The sequence below is a fragment of the Cygnus olor genome, chromosome 18 (genome assembly GCF_009769625.2).
Source record: "Cygnus olor isolate bCygOlo1 chromosome 18, bCygOlo1.pri.v2, whole genome shotgun sequence".
Lineage (NCBI taxonomy): Eukaryota > Metazoa > Chordata > Aves > Anseriformes > Anatidae > Cygnus > Cygnus olor.
The window spans coordinates 12,656,078-12,677,080 of record NC_049186.1 but is presented as its reverse complement, the minus strand read 5'-3'; the positions used below and the strand labels follow the sequence as shown (position 1 = coordinate 12,677,080).

Below are 21,003 nucleotides of genomic sequence, written 5' to 3'. Positions count from 1 at the left end.
GGGGGGCAGCCCCCGCTCCGCAGCCCCGGGGCACACGGGGGGGGGGGCGCAGGCTGCCCGCAGCAGGCGCGGCCCCGGGCTCCCCGGGGGCGGCAGGAGGGGGGCCTTGCCCAGCCGGCACAGCACCGCTGGGGCTGGGGAGGGGGGGGCCCGGGGGGGTCCCGGCCCCACCGCGTCCTGGGCGGCCCGAGGCTGCAGTAGGGATGGGCTGGGGGAGGCCCGGGGGGCTCCCAGACCTGGTCTGGGGAAGGCAGGGCAGGGCCGGGGCCACCCCGTGCCCATGCGCAAGGCAGAGCCCCCCCCTCCACCCCCCCCCCCCCAAAAGGAGGGTCCTGGAGGGAAGCCCCCCCGGCCCCCAGGGCTGCAGGCACGGCTGGGCCCGAGGGGGGACCCAGAAACTGCCCAGGGCTGGGGCTGCACCAACAACCAGCCCCCTACAGCAGCACCCACCCAGGGTGGGGGGCCCCTCGTTGCAGGCCAGCCCCCCCCCCCCCCAGCGGGGTGCAGCAGCTCCAGGGACCCCTCGCTGCTCCTCGGGGCTGGCCCCGCGCTGCTCTGTTGGCTGCAGGCTGCCGTCTCCACCTGGGGGGGAAGGAGCGGCGTTAGCACCCCACGGGGCAGAGCTGCCCCCCCCCTCGCCCCCCGGCCCCGCTCGCTCACCTCAGAGCCGGTAGCTGAGGCTGGCCACCTTGGCGGGGTGCGTCACGGACCAGAAGTTGCGCTTGCTCTGCAGCTGCTGGAAAGGGTTGAAGTGCCTCCGCCGCTCCCGCTTCAGCTTTTTAACCTTTTTCACCTGCGCAGAGGCAGGAAGGCCCTCGCGTCAGGACAGGGGCGGCCCTGCAGCCCCCCGCCACCCCCCGGGGGCGCAGCCAGCGCTCACCTTCCCTCGGTCGAACTCCTCGTCCCACTCATCGATGACGGTCTCGCTGCGGGCCCACGCCGCGTCCTGGATGGCGTCCTGGCTGACAGCCGACAGCTCGCCCTCCCAGGTCAGGACTGCAAAGCGACACCGTCAGCAGGACGTGGCTCCTTGGCACCACCTCACCTTCCCCCAGATGGCACCCGGCCGCCTGAGCCCCTCGGCTGGGTACACGAGCCCAGCTCCAGGAGCCCCTGCAGGGCGGCTCTGCCCCTGTCTGGTGCTCGGGCAGGATCTGGGGGGGCTGTGTGCCCACCAGCCCACTCAGCACCCCAGCACGCAGGGGTTACAGTTACCTTGCTTGCCGTAAGCCTTGTCCAAGGAGTTCCTGAGCAGCTCCTGCACCACGCTGCGCTCCTGGCTGCGGGCTGCGGTGCCAGCCCCAGGGCCAGGCTCCGGGCTGGGGGCAGCTGCGTGGCGCCTGCACCCGTCTCCGGCCTGGCTGCCCCAGGCACACGCTGCTGCTGCAGAAAGAGCAGTGGGTGAGGACCAGCTGGGGGGAAGTCCTGCTTCACCCCACCTCCGAGGAGCATTCCCACACGACACCATTCCGCTGGGCAGCGGCACGCGGCCGTACCTGGGGCGCTGGCGGCAGCCGGCTGCTCCGAGGGGGGGCTGCCCAGGCTTTCCCTCCGCTTGCGCTTCCGATGCTCGCTCTCTCCAGGGCTGGGCTCCGGGCTCTGCTGCTTCATCTGCCAGGGCTCTGCCTCGTCCCTCCTAGAGCTGGGGAAGGCAGCAAGCATCAGCTCGGTCTGGCCCAGCCGTGGGGACGGGGCAAGAGAAGCCCCTGGGTGTGCAGGGTGTGCTATATGTTGGGGGGAGCTGCCTGCCCCGTGAGGCTCACCCCACTCAAAGGCAGCAGAACCCGCCTGCAGAGTGGGTCAGCGCCCCCAGGCCCCCCCCCAGACCCCCCGTCCCCTCACCTGCCCGAGGGCAGCGTCCCGAGGCAGCGCTCTTCTGTCTCCTGCAGCCGCCTCTTCTTCTTCTTCTTCTTGAGCGGGGAGACAGGCTCCGCGCCTGGGAAACAGCTGGGGGCTGATGCCCGCTGCTTGGGCCTGCTCTGCAGCTCCTCCCTGCCACCGCCAGCATCTGCACCGGCCGCCCCCTTCCCCGCAGGGGACAGCGAGCCCTCCTGAGCGATGTTTCTCCTCTTCTTGGGGGGGCTGGAGGCTTCATCCCTACCGTTCACAGCCAGAGCGCAGGGGCTGCCACCTGCTTCAGGATGCTGCTTCCGATGCTTCTTCTTGGAGGAAGCGGGGTTGGCGTGGCCGGGCCCGTGCTCCCCGCTGCAGGCTGGTCGGGGGTGCGAGGAGGGGGCCGTGGAACCGTTGGTCAGGGGGGAGGCCGGGAGCCGAGGGGCTGAGCTGGGGGCGAAGCTGAAGGCAGGCTTTTCGGGGTTTGGCAGTTTGAGAGCAGATGAGGACAGCCTGAGGGGCAGAAAGAGAGGCTGACGTGTTCCGAAAGCCAAGTCAGGAGCAGGAGCCCCGTGCTGCCTCCCCTCCGAGGTGCACAAGCACCCAGCTGGCACCGCCTGAGCCACGAAGCCAAGAAACCCAAGTCAGAGCCTGCTCCGGGGGCAGCTGCAAGCACAATTAAGAAGGAGCGAGCACTGCCACAGCACAGGGTGCAAGGGAGACCCAGAACAAGATCCAGACCAGGCTGGTGCCTCCCGATGCCACGGGACAGTAACACACGGCCAGAGCCTGCAGAGTGCCTGCTTGCCTTGTGCCAACAGTCAGAGAAAGTGCCCTGCTTCTGGGGCTCAGAACGAGCCCCGACAGCCCAGGGGCGAGGGGTGCGGGTGCCAAGATCCCCCCTGGCCAGCTGCAATGCCAGACCAGCGCCGCACGGCCAGCTCCAGGGCTGCTGCTGGCTTTGGTGTCGTGTGGGAGTCCGGGAGCCTCCCGTGCGCTTACCTGGGCTTGCCGAGCGGCCAGGGAGAGGAGTCGGGGTGGGTGGTGGTCGTGGGGAAGGAGTGGCCGGCGGATTGCGGGTGAGGCTGCGCGCGGCGGTCACTTCCGCTCGCCCTCCGCGGGGTGCTGCCCTGCAGTTATCGACATAAATAAAAACTTGGTGGTCTAACAAAAAGGTTTCCGTGAGCCAAGAGGAGAAAATAAAAAGGGGAGCCCAGAGAAAGGGGAGGGGAACAGACACAGACGGGGAGAGGAAAGTGGGGGGTGGTAGAAGAAGAATCAGAAGTGTTTTCAGTTAGAAGCACAAAGGAAAAAAGGAAGGAAGGAAATTTAAAGCACAAAAACCCCAGCACGAGGCCTCGGGCTGCAGGGCAGCACCCAGGGACCCCCCCACGCCATCGGCCGGGCAGGGGCAGCCCTGCAGCTGGAGAGCTGCAGGTCACCCGCACCCCCGCCGAGATGTGCCCGACACCGGGACCGCAGCAGGACGCGCTCACTCGAGCGAGGAAGGAGCCGCTTCCCTGCATGGCTCGGGGATGCAAACCACCCGTGAGCAGCAGCAGGGGCCTGGCCCCACGTCCTGACCCAGCAGGAGGGCAGAAGAGAGCCCTGGGGACTCTCCCAGACCAACTCTGGCTTCACGAGCGCTGCCTCTGCACCTCCCCGAGCACGCGCAGCCAACTCGGGTGGCACGAGGCACCCGCCACCATCCTGAGGCCCGGACTCACCTTTTTGGCAGAGAGCGCCAGCTTCTTGGCCGGTGGCGGTGACATGGTGCTGCTCAGCTCCACCGCGGCGCTGCCCAGCAGGGAGGATTTCGGTTTCACCACCTTGGAGCCTTCGGGGCCGGCGGCATGGCCGGCGGGGAGCTCCGCACCACAGTCCGTGTCCTGAGAGGGGCAGAAGCCTCCCGCTCCAGTCTTGGCCTTCTGGGACGCTTTGGCCAGGTCCCCCGCCGTGGTGTGTGCGGGGCTGGTGGTGCTGCTCCTGCAGGAGCCCCGCTCCGGAGTGCCAGGGCCGGGCTGGGGCGAGGCGGGCGGCTGCTTGCTGTCCCCGGAGCTCTGCCGGGGCAGATCCGCCTCAGGCCTGGCCGTGCTGCCGGGGCCGCGGGGGCCCTGAGCTGCCCTGGGCAGAGGAAGCTGCTGCGGGGAGGACGGCGGCTTCTTGGGCCTCCGGGACGCGTCGTCGGTCGGCGTCACAGCTGCCTGGGTGGCTCTGAGGGGCAGCTTGGGTGATGGGGACACAGCGGGCGGCCTTGGCGGGGCGGATCCGTTCAGCAGCTTCGGCCCCGCGCCCGGCGCACTGCGGGCCACCGGGACCCCGATCTCCTCCGGCCCCGGCAGCTTCTTGCCTGGCAGCACCTCTGGTCTCTGGGCAAGGAGGAACGGGGAAGTTCAGCGGGGACAGGCTCCAGGGACACAACAACGCTGCCCTCGCCCCCCAGGCCCACGTAGAAAGCCCGGGCACCGCGGGACCCTCCCCACGGAGCGCTCCCCACCCGGCAGCAGCCGCTGGGACTCACCCGACCCAGCAGCGGTGACGGCAGGGGCCCGTTAGTCGTGCTTTTCTTGATCTGGTCACAGACGGAGGCTGGGCGGCTGGGCAGGCTGGAGGTGACTTTGGCAACGGGCCCTTCTGAGCTCTTCCTGGGGCTGGGGATTCTGGCGAAGGCAGAGCGCAGGAGTTAAAACCAGGAGGTTAACCAGGAGGATCAGGCTGCTCGCCTCAGAGGCGTACAGGAGCAGCAGCAGGCAGCAGCTCAGAGGCAGCGACGTGCTCCTCATCCACACAGGACCCCTGACCAGCGGCCAGATCTCTCCCCCCACGTCCCTCCCAGCCTGCGCACCCCACGACACGGGGCACGCGCTGCCAGCCTGGCCCCACAACACAGGAGACCCGCTGAAGGGCAGGGGTGGCGGGGCCAGGAGGCGCAGGGCACCTCACCTCAGGTAGAAGAGCACGTAGGCCTGCTGGTTGAGGACCACCTTGATGTTGCTGCAGTGGACCAGGGAGTCGTTCATCTGATACCACTGCCCGTTGCTGGCCTGAGGGAGAGCGGGGGGGGGGTCAGGCCCTGCCCAGGGCCCCTCCGGGCCACACACACCCGCTGAGCGCCCGTCCCACGCCCTGCAGGGACCCACGAGCAGAACCAGCCCGGCCCAGAGGGGTGCCGGGGAGCAGCCCGGGCTCACCTTCACGTAGCAGTAGTAGTGTCCTGCGTGGCAGCTGTACCCGGAGTGCACCAGCACCGCGTAGAGCCCGTACATGACGGGGTCCCCGTTGTTCTGAGACATGTATGGCCGGATGTTCAGGAACTCGGGGTACCCCACGTCCTGCGGGGAGAGGACGTCTCAGGAATCTTTCTTGCCAGAGCAAAAGCAGCTCCAGCTGTCCTACGAGCCCATATCTCTACTGGGACAGACCAGACCCCCCCCCGCAGATCTCTGGCCCCGCAGCACCGCTGGGGAAAGGCTGCCGGGCTGCGGCACAGCTCGCGCTGTGCACAGGATCCTTCACAGGACCCTTCGCTCTGCTCTGGCCAGCAGGGCTCCGAGCCGGGGGCCCGCTGAGCTCTCACCTTTGTGATTTTGCCTCCGCTGAAGTTAGCGAAGCGCTTCAGCGAGAGCGTGAGGACGTTGGAAGCTCGGTGGATGGTGAAACGTTTGCTGGCTGGCACCTTCTTCTTACATCTGTAGAGAAAGAGCTCAGGCTACCTAAACTACTCCACCCTGACTGCTAGCCAGGGCCAAGGGGCAAACTGCATGGAAGTGACCACGCTGACACCAGCTCATGGCCGTGTCTGCTGCCCAGACCCTCCTCGCGAGGGGAGGCAGCCGGAGCAGGGACAGCTCCATCGCAGGCTCTGGGGCCTCATGTCCCATGCCTCAGCCAGGGCTGCCCCCGTACTGCAGCAGCCTTCCCCTGCTCCCCGCCGCAGGCTCCGTCCCACCCGCAGCCTTCGCTCACCGGGCACACATGTAGGCATTCTCCCCGCTCAGCATATCTGACTTCACAAACAGCTCCAGCGCTCGCACGATGTTTGCGGCTTGCTGCAAGGACAGAGGAGAGCTCAGGGAACGGGTGGGCTGTCCATGCTACAGCACGGCCAGATTCCTCGAGGTGACACCGAGCACGGGGACATCGAACCCGGGAGCCCACCACCAGCCCCGCACTGCCGCGGCTGCCCAGCGCTACGAGCCCCAGCAGAGGCCACGGCTCTGCTCCAGCTGAGGGCACTGCCCTGCCCAGCAGGGAAGGCAGCACCGCAGCAGCTGATTCCCTCTTGCTTGCACAGTGCCATGAAGTTTGCGTGAGAACAGCACTGGGGCAGCTGCAGAAGCATCCCCTCCAAGAGCAGGGCTCGTCCCCACCCCTGCTGACGTACCCTGATCTCCAGTGCCACGTCCAGGTAGGGGTCGTAGGTGTCCGAGACGCTCTTGCACACTGAGCACTTCACTGCAAAGGAAACAGCAGTGAGCACCCCGACAGCTCTGCGCCCACAGCAGCTGCAGCACTCCCCCCGTCTGGGCTCCAGGACGTCAGCACCAGACCCCTGCTGCGTGCTCGCAGCCTGGCAGGGAGGCAGGCTGGCAATGCCACCACTCGCTGGCACGGCAAGCGTCGCCAGACAGCTGCAAACACTGACTCCTCTGCCGGGTAACAACGAGCCAGGGGCCCACAGCCAACAGCTTTCTGCGCTGCCACAACAGGGGCCAAGACCCACACGCACAGCAGGAGTGTAAAACTGCAGCTCTGGGTAATTCACACCGGTTTAGCTATTTTCCCCAAAGGTTTTTAGTGCCAGGCTCTCAAAGTACCAGCGAGCCATGCTCCTGGAGCCGCAGACCCAGCACTCACCACGGGAGCGGAGGTAGCCGCCGAAGATCTGGTGAACCAGCGTTGTGGCCTGGGTCTGGCGATCCAACCTGGGGAAGAAGCGACGGATCTCACACCGCCCCTGTGCGCCTGCACAAGGGCCACCCCTGAAGGGCCACACCGTGTCCCCAGGCACTGCAGCAGCACAGCCCCCACCCCTGCCCGGCCTGTAGGGAGCACGAGGACGCTGCAGACTTTCTGGGGGGGAGCCCAGGGGACCAGGGTGCGGGCACGCGATGCCCCCCAGGCACAGCTGACCCGGCTGGAGCTCGGAGCCCGGTGCTGCAGGAGGCGATGCCACCACACTGGGACAGAGGGCTCAGGGCAAAGCTGCTCCCCCCCACAGCCACCAAGTGGGGGCTGCACCACGCAGCACGCCCGGACCCCCCAGGAGCCGCAGCACCCAGGGCAGGGCCACAGCCACGAGGGGCAGAGCAGCCGCGAGGAGGCAGGGCAGGGCACAGTCCAGGGCTGCAGCACGGCCACCTCCCGCTGCCCTCCCACGTACCTGGTGCAGCCGTTGAGGCAGGCCTTCTGCATGGCGTCGATGGTGTAGCGCAGGAACTCGTGCGCGTCCTCCTGGCTGCCGAAGCGGAAATGCCGGGCGATCTCTGCAGGGAGACAGCGATCAGCCCCGGCACGCGCAGCCGCTCGCTGCCTCCCGCGGCCACCAGCACCCCCAGCACGACCCAGTCAGGCTCGTGCCGGCTACAGGGGCAGCCCCACGTGGTGCCGGAGCACCCGGTCGGCTCAGTGACTCATCTCAGAAGAGCTCGCCGCCAGGACCTGCCCCGCTCTCAGAGGCTCTGCTCGCGCGTTAGTCAGCGCCGGCGAGCGCGGCTGCGGGAGGGAGGCTGTGGGAGGGGAGCCATCCTTACTCTTGAGGTCTCGGATGAAGGACACTGGCTTGATGGCGTTGCCGCTGTTGGCAAAAGCCTGGATCAGGTGATTCTGCATAATGCACATCATGCAGAAGCCTCCGTGGTGACCTGGAACAGGAGGGGAGAAGCAAGGACGTTGGGGACAACGCGGGAGAGGTGGAGGCACCGCAGGGGAAGGGGAATCTCCGGTCCGGCGCAGCACAGGGAGCACGACTACGAGCCCTCCCCGGGAGCTCCGTGCTACAGCAGAGCGCGGGAGCAGCCCAGGTGACGGGGACCAGCACACACACCCCCAGCTGGCACAGCCCGGGACACAACACAAGGCACAGCAAACCCGACCACAAATGCAAGAGCCTCCGTGAAGATGGCAAACAGGCCACAGGCGCCTCCCTGAAGGAGCCCACGGGTCGGCAAGCCGGGCAGACCCTGCCGGAGCCCCACGCGCTCCCCCGGCCGTCGGCTCAGGGCTGTGCCCAGCAGGACCCACCCCGGGCAGCAGGTCCCACCCGGGCTGTGCTGCGTGCAGCGTTCTGCCCCCAGGAGGCCAGCAGCCCCTGCGGGACCTGATTTGGTCCCAGCAGAGCCGCGAGGACCCGGAGCTCAGGAACGCTGCCCCGGCCCTGAGCGGGCTGCACGCGGCGCTGTGCGGGGACGGAAGGGGCAGGTGGGAGACGGGGAGAAACGACCGGACCCCCGCACACCCACGGCCAGGGCTGCACACAGGGGTGCTGAGCGCAGCCCAGGACCGGGACGCGTGAGTGCTGCTCCCCCGTACCCTCCTCCCCCTCCCCCCAGGGCCGAGCCCCCCACTCACAGCTGCGGCCGTGCTCCTTGGACAGCAGGTAGTTGGCGAGCGGCGGCGTGTAGGTGAGGCACTGCACGGTGGCGTTGAGGAAGCACGTGTTGCCCAGGTTGTGCAGCCCGGCGCCCACCCGGGACACGCGCTCCCACTTCAGGGACAGGCGCTCGGCGGGGAACAGCACCTTCTGCGGCGCGGGGACGCCGTCCCCCGGTGCATGCTCGCCGCCTGCGGGGACCGGGGGGTGAGCGGCGGGCGGGGGCACCGGGAAGCCGCCCCCCCACCCCCCGTGCCCCGCACGTACCCTGCCTCCCGAGCGGCCCCTCGGGGGCCCGGCGCGGCGGGGCCGGCTGCTGCCGGGGGTTGAGCAGCAGGTACTTGCCCCGCAGCCCCTCCGGTTGCCCCGGCGCGCCGCGGCTGGCGGGCTCGAACTCGATCTTCTGCAGCAGCACCTTCTTGGCCGAGGCGGCCAGCAGCCGGCCCAGCTCCCCGTCCTCGCCGGACTCCCGGCGGCCCGGCTTCAGCGCCTCCCGCAGCTTCTCCACGATCGGCATGGCGGGGCCCGGGCGCTGCCGGCGGGGCGGCCCCGGGGGCCGGGCTGCGGGACGGGGGCGGTGAGCGGGGCCCGGCCGCGGCCTAGGCCCGGTGTGGGGCCCGGTACCGGGCGGGGACCGCGCCGCCGCCCGCGACCTTCAGCGGCGGCGGCGCCGCCACCGCCACCGCCCGGCCCGGCCCCGGCCCCGGCCCCGACCCCGGCCCTCCCACCGCCACGTGCGGCACGGCCGCTACCGGCAGCTCCGCCCGGGAGAGAGCAGGGACGGGGCCCGCAGCGCCTCCCGGCCTCTCCCCGGCCCCGATCCCTACCCCTGTCCCGGTGCCGCCCCACCCCCACTCGTCCCGGTCCCGGTCCCCCTCCTCCCCCCCCGCCCCGGCCGCACGCACCATCCGGGTCCCCGCGGCCCGCACGTGTCACCGCCTCCACGGGGCGCTGCCGGCAGGAGCCCTTCCGGCCCCGAGGCTCCGCCCCTGCAGGGGGCGGGCACAGCGCCGGCACCGCCCCCAGCGCGCGCAGCCTCGACTCGCGCCCCCGGAGCCCCGCCCCGTTACCCCCGGAGCCCCGCCCCCGGGCCCGGAGCCCCGCCCCCGGGCCCGGAGCCCCGCCCCCCGGCCCCCGAGCCCCGCCCCGTTACCGCCGGAGCCCCGCCCCTCGCTCCCCGGGGGCCCGCCGGCCCCGGCCCCGGCCCCGGCCCCGGCCCCGGCCCCGGCCCCGTTCGTTGCCCGCAGCCCGGCGCGGTGCGGGGCTGGCGGCCCCGTTCGCTGCCGGTAGCGCGGTGCGGTGCGGTCCGGTGCCAGCAGCCCGGTGCGGGGCTGGCGGCCCCGTTCACCGCCGGCGGCCCGGTTTATTGGCAGCGGCCCCGTTTACCGCCGGTAGCCCCGCTTATCGCCGCACCCCGTTTGTTACCGCGCCCCGTCCGTTGCCGTACCCCGCTTACCGCCGGCGGAGCGGCCGCACCGGAGCCGCACCGAGCCCCCGGCCCTCGGCGGCCGCGTGCTCCCGGCCCCGGCCCCGCTCCCACCGGCCGGAGCCGCCCCGCGGGGGGGGGCCCCGCCGAGCCCCCGGCAGCCGCGCCCCGGTGCAGGGCCCGCCCGGTGCAGGCGGCAGGCCCCGCGCCGGCGGCTCCCTCCCTCCCCCCTCCTCCTCCTCCTCCTCCGGTCCGGGCCCCCGGAGCCGCCTGCCGGGAGCGGGGCGGAACCGGGACCCCCCGAGGCGGGGTGGGGGTGGCTCCGAGGGTCCCGCTCGGGGCTCCCCGCGGTCCCTCCCCGTCCTCCGCTGGGAGCCCCCCAGCAGAACCCCCGGGGAAAAGCAGCGCAGCGCCGGGACCCGCCGGGAGGGCACCGAAAATCAAATCACGGCACAGGGAGGCGACAGCTGACGGCAGCACGGCAGTGTTACAGGGCAGACTACCAGCGGAGCGGGGTGGCGAGGTGATACAACCGCACGGAAAGCGAGCGGGACTCTTACATGGCACCGGTTAGAGGGCGGGTGGGGCTTTTTTTTCCTTTTTCTTCAACTTTTTTTTTTTTTTTTTTTTTCTTTAATACGTCGAAGTTGCCCAGACTGGTCCAGTACGACATCGTGGAGCCTTGCAGGGGCGCACAGCATGAAAACGCTCCGCGCTGCGGCGGGGTGCTGCGCGCACGAGCCGGGGCCGGCCGCGCCACCGAGCGCACGGGGCGCCGCCGCAGCGGGAGAATGGCTCAGAGAAAGCGGGGCCCGGGGGGGGAGGGGGGGGGCGGGCGACGAGGGGACGGGGGTCCTGCCGCCGCAGGGGGGGGCGCCCAGGGGGCCCCGATCCACGCAGGGTGCGACGGCGATCGGCAGCCCCGCAGCTGGGGGCTCCCGGCCCCGCGCCGCGCACCCGGCACCCGTCCTGCGTGGGGACGAGCTCCGGCACAGCCACGGGTGCCGGCCCAGCCGGGGCGGGGGGTCTGGGACCCTCAGCGGTGGCACCGGAGGGCCCCGGGCGCAGCGCTCGCCCACCCCGGGGCTTGCGATGGGCCAGAGCCCCCGCAACGTGCCCAACAGCGGAGAGGAGCGCCTGGGCAGCGGGGCTGCAACCCGCGGGGAGGGGGCACCCCGGCCGCACCAACGCCCTCCCCCCGTGGCTGTTGTGGGTGGGACGCCTGCGTGGGAGCTGCTGGCGCCGTGCAAGCCCGCGGGTGCCCCGCTGCAGCCTTCTGGCACCCCAAGGAGAGGGACGGGCATCGGGACGGGGTCTGGTGAGAGGCGTGGGGGCAGCTCCGTCCCGCGGCGGGGCCCCTGGTAGACCTGCTACGCAGACTGGGGACGGCTCCCGCCGCTCGCGGGCGTTCGCTTCCTTCGCAGCTCTCAGGGGCACAAGGGCTGAGCACGGCCAGGAGGGGACACGGCCCCGGCAGGGAGGAAGCCCCCGGCCCCGCTCACCCCGCAGGGGGCGAGGAACCGGGCAAGGACACAGCTGTGTGCGGCGCAGCGGGCCCCGAGCCTGCCCCGTGCACGCGCGTGGCAGGCGCCGCACCCTGGGGACCCACGGGGCCGAGCGGATTTTCATGCTGTCTCCAGGACTTGATATCAGCGTGGACCAGTCTAACATCTCGCAGGTTTTTTTCTACTGGCTACTGGAATGCGCTCGTTTGGCTTAGGGGTCCTCGATGTCGAGAAACTCTTGCTTGGGGGGGGCCATGCCGCGGTACCAGGCGCACGAGCCGTCGCTCCTCTTGATGCAAGCGTAGTGCTTCGCCTGCCGCCCGCCCACGATCTTCTCCATCGCCCAGTCTGTCCAGAGACACTCGTCCGAGGAGGAGACGAAGCACGGGATGGAGAGGCAGCGCGAGATCTGTGCACAGCAGAGACCGTCACCACCCGCCCCGGGAACAGGGGGCAGCTCCGTGTCACCCACCCACCCACCCAGCCCCGGGCCAGGCTGCCCTCGATGGGGGGCACAGTGCCGGGGGGACCGAGGGAAGCCCCTGGTGCAGGTCCCAGGGCTGGGGTTGGTTCCCGGCCGGCAGCAGCCCCGGCAGGGCACGGCGCAGGAGGCCCGGAGGCTCAGCCACACGCCGTGCCCCGCGCGGGACGGCCCAGCCGGGTGCTGCCGGCCCCGCCACGCGCCGGCCGCGGGCGCTCACCTTGCACTCGCAGCCCATCTGGTACCGCTGGTTGAGGCTCTTCTTCTGGGTCGGGCTCAGCGAGTCCCAGGTGGCGACCAAGTCGCACAGCGTGATGTGCATCTTGCCGTTGCCCTCTGACTTGCCTGGGGACACAGAGCCGCTCAGACCGTCCCCACCGGCGCCCCGAGACCCCGCGGCAGGCATCGGGTGCCCGGGGGCCGCTCCTCCCTGCCCCTGCCGCAGCCGGGGCCACGCTCCCTGCCCGCCGCCTACCTGCGATGAGGTACTCCTTCTTCCCTCCCGTGTCCAGCGGCTGGCCGCACACCGCTGTGGACGGCGCCGTGTAAATGAACTCAATGTCCTTGTCAGGGCCTTTAAACATCTGGGGACAGAGCGCACGCGTGAGCGGCCCCCCGCTGCCTCTCCCTGCCCGCCCCAGGCCCAGGCACCGTGCCCCGTACCTTGATCTGCTTGACTTCGTACTGGATTCGCTTGATGGGATTCCCGTATATGTCATTCCCCGAATCCACCTCCTTCGCAGAGACGGCCTTTGCTCGGATCACTGCAACAGAGGGGGCAGAGCTCAGCAGGGGTGGCTGGGGACAGGAGGTGCTGCTGGCACCACGTGCCCCTGCCCGTGCCGGGGGCAGTGCAGAGCTCCCGGTGCCGCTGCCCTGTGTGGGACGGACTCGCTTCTCTCCCCGTCCCACCGGCCACCAGACCATGCACCCACCCAGCTGCCCGTGGAGCTGCTGTCACGTGTGGTGCCCAAAGGGACGGCGCTGGCACGCGCAGCGCAGCGATGGGCAGCGCTGCAGCAGCACCCTCACCGGGGGGGACACGGAAAGGTCAGGGAGCGGGGGTCAGGGAGCTCCCCGGCCCCTCTGCACCCAACAACGGGGGCACAGCGTCCGTCCCTGCCCGGGGCCAGGCTGTCCCTGCACCATGCAGCCAGGGCACCGTGTCCCTGCCCAGCCCCAGGGGTGCCCCGGTCACAGCGGGGCGATGCTCGGCTGCCAGCTCCCTGCCAGATGTCGGCTACTGGCACGCGGAGCCTCCACGTCATGCAGGCACCGAAACCGCATCCGCCCCGCGCCGCTTCCTGCCCTCGCAGCCTGCAGCAATAACCCGGCCGGCTGCACGGGGATGCTGAAGGCCGGGGCAGTGGAAAAACGCAGCCAGGTACGGGGGTTGGTGAGCTGACCCCTGGGCAGCCTGGGCAAAGGCACCGGACCTCTGCACTGGGCTGCGCCCCAGCCTGCTGTCCCTGACCCCCACTTTCGGACCCCCCCTTTCCCTACAAGACCTGTGCAAAATGCGGCTCCCCGTAGGGCAGCACCCACCCGGGAGATGGGCCGTGCCCTGCAAGCTGCGGGAGGGGACCGGAGTGTCCCGCTGCACCCCGCGCAGGCACTGCCCCCCCACCATATGCAGCGGCACTGCGGGCAGCAGGACGGGCACGGGTATGGCCGGGGGCACACACCAGGCCCCCGAGCGCTGTGCCTCGCCCCAGCCCCTCACTCCATGCCGAGGGACAAGGCCGGGTGCCCCCGAGCCAGCGGGGCCGCAGTGCCCCGGAGCCCAGGTGAGCAGGGGCAGGGGAGCGATGCGGGGACAGCTCTGCAGCGGAAAGGTCCCCGGGGTCACCCCGCCAGCACAGCCCAGGGACACGGGAAGCACACGTGAGCGCCCAGCACATGGCAGGGACCTTCCCAGCGGGCGGGCAGCCAGCTCACCCTCACTCACAGCTCGGGATGGGGCAGCTGCTTGGGACCCGCTGCACAGGTCTCGGCCGATCCCAGGTCCCTGCGCCGAGAGCTGCAGCCCTGCACCCTGCCTGCCTCCCTCCAGGGCCACCGGGACCCCCCTCATGGGGACAACGAGGTCCCTTCTGCCCCATCATGCGGGGGGCTCACGGGGCACCCTCACAGCTGGGGAGGGGGCCTGGCAGAGGGCAGGGCTCCCTGCTGTGCCGTGGGGTCCCCAGAGGGGCCAACCCCTGTCTCTCGGGGTACCCAGTGCCCGAGCAGCCCCTGCACGCATGTCCCTGGGGGTCGGAAACGGGGAGCTGTGTTGGCTGGGGCAGGCTCCAGCTGAGCTGGGGCACACGGGTCACGTCCCCACAGAAAGGTGCTGGGGGACGCAGCAGAGCTGGGCAGCCTGGGGACGTGCATGGGGCCGCTGCCAGCCCCGCTGCCCCGGAGGTTGCCTTCTTTAGCCTGGCACAGCACGGAGAGGGGATCTGATCGCGCTCTATAAATACAGCGGGGCGAGCCGGGCACGCAGACGAGCTATTTAGACTCAAGGTCAGCACTGGCACAGTAAGCGCTGACTCAGTTTACTCTGGAAAGGAGAAGGCGGCCACCAGCACAGGCAGGGGACAGGGAAGAGACTGCCCAGGGCAGCAGCCCCTGGCCGAGGCAGGGCACCCAGTGCCCGTGGCCGTGCCAAAAGCCCCAGCTCGCTCCTCGCGTGTGGCAGGCGGCGGGGACAAACCCCTGGGCGCAGACCCCAGCCCAGGTCCCCGGCCCCAGCTGGAGGAGCTCCGCTTGGCAGGGTTCAGTCCCTGGGCCCTGTGGGGCCAGCCCAGGCTCCGTGTCCATGAGCGCACCCGGCCCACCGCGGCCCCGCTCCGTGCGCCTGCGGTGTAACGTCGGTGCCGGCAGCCCCGAGAGCCAGAGCCGCCTCCTGCCCGTGGCTGCAGGCGTGGGGGACGGTTACTGGTTCAGTGGGCTCCAGCCGTTTCCATTCACGTGCTGATGAATCACTTGACAAAAATGCAGCCCAATTCTAGGCGGATTTGTTCTGAACAGTGCGGCTTTGTGGAGGGGACGGCTGCGCTGTGCTTTCCCCGCCAAGACCCCAGCGGCGCAGCCAAGCTGCTCCGCAGGCCAGGAACCAGAGCAGAGCAGGGACGAAGGGAGGCAGCGGGGGGAAGCCCAGGTGGGGAGGCGCAGCTGAGGTCCCTGGGGAGGAGGAGGGTGGCACACGACCCAAGGACCCGAGCGCCTGGGGAGCGGCACCTGGGCCTCCCCGGGTCTCCACAAAGGCTGGACGGAGAGGAGGCTGAGGCTCTGCCACGGCTGCCTCACCCTGCGGCAGAACCGAGCCAGAGGCTCCTGCAGGTCCCAGGCACAGGCGCGACCCCCCCGGCCCGGCTGCAAGGCACAGCCACCTCCCTCCCCCTGCAGACCCCATGCCCAGGGGGGCAGCGTGTCCCCTCGCCGTCCTCTGAGCAGAAATTCCCGTGTTTGCCCTTAGCTCGGCACCCTGCACAAAAGCTGCTGCCTAAGCACCTCCGTGCCCGCAGCCGTGCCTCGGGAGCACCCCAGCCCCTGCCCGCAGCGTGGGGCTGTGACCCCCCCTGCCCCATGCCCGCTGGTTCAGGGGATGCGGGGCCGGGATCCAGGTGCTTGCCATGACCCCGCTGCGCTGACACAGCACGGCCCCAGCAGCGCTGGCACCACAGCACCGGCCCTGGGAGCGGGCGCTGGGGAAGGTGAGGGGGGGCTTCACCCTTGGGCTGGGGAGGGTCCAGGTGGGACTCAGGCAGGGCCGTCACTGCAGTGTGTGTGCTGGGGACCACTTGTGCTGCTTGTGGGCACGCGGCACCTGCTTGCCATGAGCGATACAAAAGCCCCCTGCGACAGAGTGGGGGTGCCCAGCGCCTGCACCAAGCACCCCGGCCCCTTGCCTCCCCGGAGCAGCTTCCCCCAGCCCGGCAGCCGAAGCCATCTCCTCAGCTGTGTCGCAGACACCCTAAAACGTGCCACCAGGAGCTTGGCGGGTGTTCGCCGGGACGTGGCAGCTTTCCACCTTGACCAGCCCGGGCTGGACAGGACCCAAGGCCTGGAGCAGGGAGGCTGTAAAGGCCCGGGCACCCCTCAGCGCACCAGTCCCTGTACAACAAGGAATGGCCCCGCGCTGGGACACGTCCACCCCCTCTGGCTGGGAGACGAGCACGCGACCAGCTGGGACAGACCACGGCTGAGGGGCAGCTCCAGGAGTGGAGCCGGAGGCAAAGGGTGTCACCCGTCACCACAAAACCCACTGGCACATCGTGCCAGGCTACAGCTTGCTGTCCGTCACGGCCTCCCCTCTGCTCCCTGTCTGCCCCAGGGCCTGGGCCGCAGCTCCCTGCGAGGGCTGAGGCCACGTGGGATGAGCAGGAGGACAAGCTGGTGCCCTGTGCTGGGGGGTGGCCGTGGGGCGTGCAGGGCCACCAAGCCGGGTCCCTGCTGCGGGCAGCCCCTACTGCAGCAGGAGCCTCCACAGGCACACGGTGCAGGCATGCCCCCAAGGTGCTGCAGGGAGATGCGGCAGCCCCGGGTTCTCCTGGGGGAAGGAAGAAACACGTCTTGGAAGTGTGTGCGGGTGCTGCCTTGCAGCGGGGGGGGGGGGGCGAATCCTCCCATCTCCCGCCCCAGCTCCAGAGGTCCCGCTGCGCTTGCCCCGAGGGCTCAGGGACAGCACGAGGTGCCTCAGCCCCCGGAGCCCCCCTCCCAGCCAGGGGCACTGCGAGCAGCAGCCCCTTCCCGGGACATCCTGCCCCAAACCCACCGCATGGCCCCCGCCCGCAGCCGCCTGGGAAGCGTGGGTGCCCGCAGAGCACGGGAAGCGCTCCCGGCTGAATGGCCGGGGAACAAAGCTCCCTTCTCCGGGGCTGCTGGCAGCGAGCGGAGCCGAGGGGCCTCCTGCCAGTGCCAGCCCTGCCCGCTGCCTGCCCGGCCCCGCTGCGAGTGCAGCCCCGGGGTCACTGCAGCCCGGCACGGCACCGGCAGAGCCGGAACGCAGCGAATTGTCCCCAGGGAGCGGCTCCTCCGCCCCAGCCCTGCCAGCATGGGCTGGGGCCAGCCCCGGGCACCTGCCTGAGCCCAGGGCGCAGAGCAGGGCACCGCAGCCCCAGCACGCGGCCAGGGCAGCTTTGAGCACGCAGAGGCCGGGGGATGAGGAGCGGCTCGGGCAGGGCGATGGCGGCTGGGGCTGGGCCGGGCTCCTCTTGCTCACAGCAGCTCACAGCAGGAAGCGCCTGGGCTCAGCCCCAGCACCCGCGGGGAGCCCCAGCACCAGCCCCGCGTCCCGGCCCCGCAGGCGGGAGGAAGCGCCTGCGCCAGGCCCCGCTCGCCCACCGGCCTGCGCGGTTGCTGCAGCGAGCGCAGCGCTCCCGATCGCGGCCTGCGTCATCCCGGCTCTGACGGGAGCGGGACGGGGCCCAATCAGCGGCGGCCCCGAGCCGTCAGCCCACGGCCCCGCTGCCGCAGCTGCACGGGAAGGGCTGGGACCGGCGGTGGGAGCTCCCGGCCGCGCGAGCACAGCGCAGCAGGGCGGCACCGGGGCTGGCGGCCTCCCGCCCGGCCACAGCTCGGCAGGGCCTGCGGGGCGGCGCTGCCCCCGGGGCCATCAGCGAGGGCCGGTCCCACCTCTGTCCCCCAAACCTCCTCCTCGCCCCGGTCCCTGCCTGGCCACCAACAGCCCTCGCCATTCCCACCTCGACCGCTGCGCCCCATCGCGAGGCACCGAGCCCTGGGACAGCCACCATCAGCACGGCACTGCCAGGGGCTGGATCCAGGGGGCACCCGACCCAGGTAGCAGGCCAAGCACCCACTCTCTGGCTGTCCTGTCACCCTTGGCACTGCCCCACACACCTCTCCAGGGCCATCACTGCCGCACAGAGACAAAACCACAGCCCAAGCATCACCTCCCTCGCCCTCTGCATCTCCACGCTGCGCGAGAAGCAGGAGCTGGGGCTTCTGCTGCTGCAGCCCCCAGCCCGGCCACGTCCCCAGCTGACACCCAAGCAGCATGGGCAGAGCAAACCCCAGCAGGCAGAGAGCAGCTGCCTTGGCACAGCCCCTGTGGGCACAGCACACGGGGCAGCTCCGCACCCACGGACCCGCTGAGCCCCTGAGCCCCACAGAAAACTGCTGCCCGTCTCCCTGGCCAGGAAGCGTGAGCGTAGAGAGGCTGGGTCACTTGTCCCAAGCTGCACAAGTCTCCAGCTGCGGTGACGTGACTCCCAGCCCCTCTGGCACCCCGTGGCCAGCAGCAGAGCCACATCCCGCTCTCACCACGGTGCTGCCTGGAAACACAGCTCCGGGCTCCGGCTGCTCCGGTCCCGCTCCAAACCACAGGCGGTGCCTCACAGCCGGCTGCCAGGGCACGAGCGAGGGCAGGGCCCTGGGGTGGCACAGACAGATGGGGGCACATGGGCACGCACAGGGGGCACAGTGCGGAGCCCAGCGTGGGGGGGAACAGCCTCCCCCATCTGCTCTCTGCCCCTGTGCCCAGCAGGCGGTGTTTCTGCGGGGCTGCCACCAGTGCCGCAGGCAGCAGAGGAGACCTGGCAGGGGAAGCAGCGGCAGCTCCCAGGCCCAGGCCAGCTCCCCCCGGGGAGGGAGCGGGCTGCGAGCCTCCCAGCTCCAGAGGGAAGATGAGACGGGAGCCAAAAGGGCAGGGATCACAGGCTGCAGGGACAGGGCTCCTGTTGCATGGGAGGAGAAGGCTGGCGAGTTCCTGCCGGGATCAAACCCTGCCCACCAGCAGCCAGAGCTGTTCCCAGCTGGGGTCAGACAAGACCAAACCCATCCACAGCAGCTGGGAAGGGACTCGGGCTGGGAGCCGGGGGGTGCCAACACCGGGGGTGGCACAGCCTGGGAAGGGGCTGCCAGGGCAGGGAGGGCTGCGAGCACCAGCAGGGCAAGCACCTGCCAAGCAACTGCTGCCTGGCCCCGGCTTCGCCCTCCTTGGGACTGCCGAGACAGCCGGGACGCCGAGACAGACGGTGCGTGACTCAGCTGCTGAGTCACGGCCTGAGCCGGCACCCGGGAAGGGCAGGGTAAGTCACCAGTGCTCCGGAAAGATGATCCCGACGTGAGTGTGACACGAGCGTGACAGGAGGCTCAGCCCTGCTCCCGGAGCAGCTGCGGGGCATCCGGTGTTCCAGGGACACCGGCTCAAGCAGCAGCTCTGAAACTCCAGCAGCGCTCCATTTTGTCTCGAAAACTCCCCAGCCCCAGCGTGCCTCGCAGCGCACCGTGCCACAGCCAGGCCTGCGAGAGCCGGGCACGGGGGGCAGCTGCCGGGCGCTGCGGGGATTCACCCTCGCGGAGCAGAAACGTCGCGAGCGGGGCCTGGAAGGGGCGAGGGGAGCCCGGGAATCTGTCAGGAGCATCCTGGCTCCAGAGCAGGGGACGGGGCAGGGCCGTGCAGAGGCGCGGGCTGCCTAAGTGTTTGGGAATGCTACCTCTCCAGCTGAGCCTGGGAACAGCCCCGCAAAGGAGAGCGTCAGGAACTGGGGCTGGTCTGTTTGTTTAATATGTTAAAATTTAATAAGGGCATTATTCATAGAAAGAGGAATCCAGATCCCGGCGCTGCCAAGCCCTCCCTTTCAGCAGCATCCAAGCCGAACAAAGTGGGACGGGGGAAAGGAAATGCCTGGAAATAAGGAACAGACGGGAGGTGGCCGAGCCCGGCGCTGCTGGCTCTCTGGGGCCGGGCGCTGGCTCCGCGCTCAGGACCGCTCCTGTTGCTCTGCGCAGGACCCGGGGCGCCCGCGCTGCCCCCGGGGCTGCCGGCTCCCCGCGCTGCCACGTCCCAGCCTCCGCTCCCCGCGGCCCCGCGGGCCCGGCTCCTCCGCGCCTCCGGGAGCCGGGAGCCGAGCCCCGGGCCGGGCCCTGCCGCGGGGAGCCGGGACCGAGCCGCGCTCGGGCCGGAGGCGGCGGCGGCCCCGGGGAGCGCTGCGGAGCGCAACCGAGCGGTCCCCGCCGGGCCGGCGAGAGGCTCGGGGAGCCGCGGACACACCCCGGGCGGGCGGGCGGACGGACGGACACACAGACAGCTCCCGGCCGCGCATCCGCGCCTGCCGACACACCCCCGGGCCGGGCCGAGCCGAGCCGCCGGGCCCCGCACACGCGTGGGGCTGCCGGGCAGGTGCCGCGGGGCTCGGCCGGGACCGGGACCGGGACCGGGACCGGGACCGGGACCGGGTCGCTCCCTCCCTCCCTCCTTCCCCCGCCGGGCCGGGCCGTGCCGGGCCGCCCCGCGCCAACTTCCCGCCCCCTCCCCGGGAAGTTTGTGCGGGCCGGGCCGGGCCGGGCCGGGGCTGCCCCGGGCCGGGGCTCGGCGGGGACAAAGCGGGCGCGGCGGCGGCGCTCACCTACGTCGGCGTTGCAGAAGGCCTGCTGCGGGTGGATGGGCGAGCAGCTGCAGGCGTCGGCCGGGCGGGCCCTGCCGAGCAGCAGCACCGCCAGCCAGGCCAGCAGGCCGGGCAGCGCGGCGGGCATGGTGCGGCGGGCTGCGGGCTCAGCGACCCGGCCGACAAAGCCTCATCCACCGCCGGGCCCGGCCGAGCCGCTGCCGCCGCCGGAAAGTTCGGGTCCGCCGCCGCCGCCGCCCCGGCCCCTCGCTGCTCTCCGCCGCCTATCTCCGGAGGTGGTGGCTGCCCCCGGCCGCCGCCGAGCCTCGCGTTTTAATGCGCTCCGGGGATTCGCTGCTCCTCCTCTGCATGGCGCGGGGCCAGCCCGGCTGCGCGCTGCTCCCGCCCCTCCGCGGGATGCGGCTCCGCGCCGAGCTCGCCCCCCCCGGCCCCTCCGCCCCGCCCGGCCCCGCCGCCGGCAGCGGGCGGCGGGCACCGGGCGCCGGCAGCCCCACGACCCCCCGGCCCCGGCCCCGGCCCGCAGCCCCCGGCCGCCAGCGGCCGCCCCGGCCCCGCCGTCCCGGTCCCGGGCGGGGCCGCGGAGCAGCCGCCGAGGGGCAGCGGCCGGGCCCGGGATGCCCGCGGCCCCGGGAGGCCGGCACCGGGACGGGACGGGACGGGACGGGAGGGGACGGCGCGGGGGCAGGAGCCGGGCCCTGCTCGCAGACCTGGCGCCGGGCCCGCAGGCGAGGGCTGTGATTATGTCTGTGCCCAAGCATTTCCTCTCCTGCCACCTCCTCCGGCTCATCTCGCCCCCCTCGCCTGCTCCC

At 71.2% G+C, this 21,003-nt stretch overlaps 2 protein-coding genes across 3 annotated transcripts; both read right to left on the bottom strand.

Moving 5' to 3' along the window:
- Positions 1 to 201: 201 nt before the first annotated feature.
- Positions 202 to 9,432, bottom strand: USP36 (ubiquitin specific peptidase 36). Of its 2 annotated transcripts, none has more exons than XM_040530616.1 (20): positions 9,331 to 9,432; positions 8,693 to 8,986; positions 8,404 to 8,616; positions 7,587 to 7,697; positions 7,217 to 7,319; positions 6,691 to 6,758; positions 6,218 to 6,288; positions 5,800 to 5,882; positions 5,411 to 5,522; positions 5,025 to 5,165; positions 4,777 to 4,877; positions 4,355 to 4,493; positions 3,561 to 4,202; positions 2,836 to 2,963; positions 1,843 to 2,346; positions 1,497 to 1,642; positions 1,216 to 1,380; positions 881 to 996; positions 661 to 793; positions 202 to 582 (listed from the first exon to the last, which is right to left on the bottom strand). In XM_040530616.1, the coding sequence occupies exons 2-19, from the start codon at positions 8,940 to 8,942 to the stop codon at positions 662 to 664; spliced, it is 3,225 nt and encodes a 1,074-aa protein (XP_040386550.1). In that variant the 5' UTR covers positions 8,943 to 8,986; positions 9,331 to 9,432; the 3' UTR covers positions 202 to 582; position 661. The 2 variants fall into 2 exon arrangements, with proteins under 2 accessions (XP_040386550.1, XP_040386549.1); XM_040530615.1 differs by having other exon boundaries at positions 203 to 582; positions 1,216 to 1,383.
- Positions 9,433 to 10,319: 887 nt separating this feature from the next.
- TIMP2 (TIMP metallopeptidase inhibitor 2) lies at positions 10,320 to 20,531 on the bottom strand. Its single transcript, XM_040530534.1, has 5 exons — positions 20,195 to 20,531; positions 12,501 to 12,601; positions 12,313 to 12,421; positions 12,058 to 12,182; positions 10,320 to 11,765 (listed from the first exon to the last, which is right to left on the bottom strand). Exons 1-5 carry the CDS (start codon positions 20,319 to 20,321, stop codon positions 11,568 to 11,570), a joined length of 660 nt encoding a protein of 219 aa, XP_040386468.1. The 5' UTR covers positions 20,322 to 20,531; the 3' UTR covers positions 10,320 to 11,567.
- Between the last annotated feature and the right edge of the window lie 472 nt (positions 20,532 to 21,003).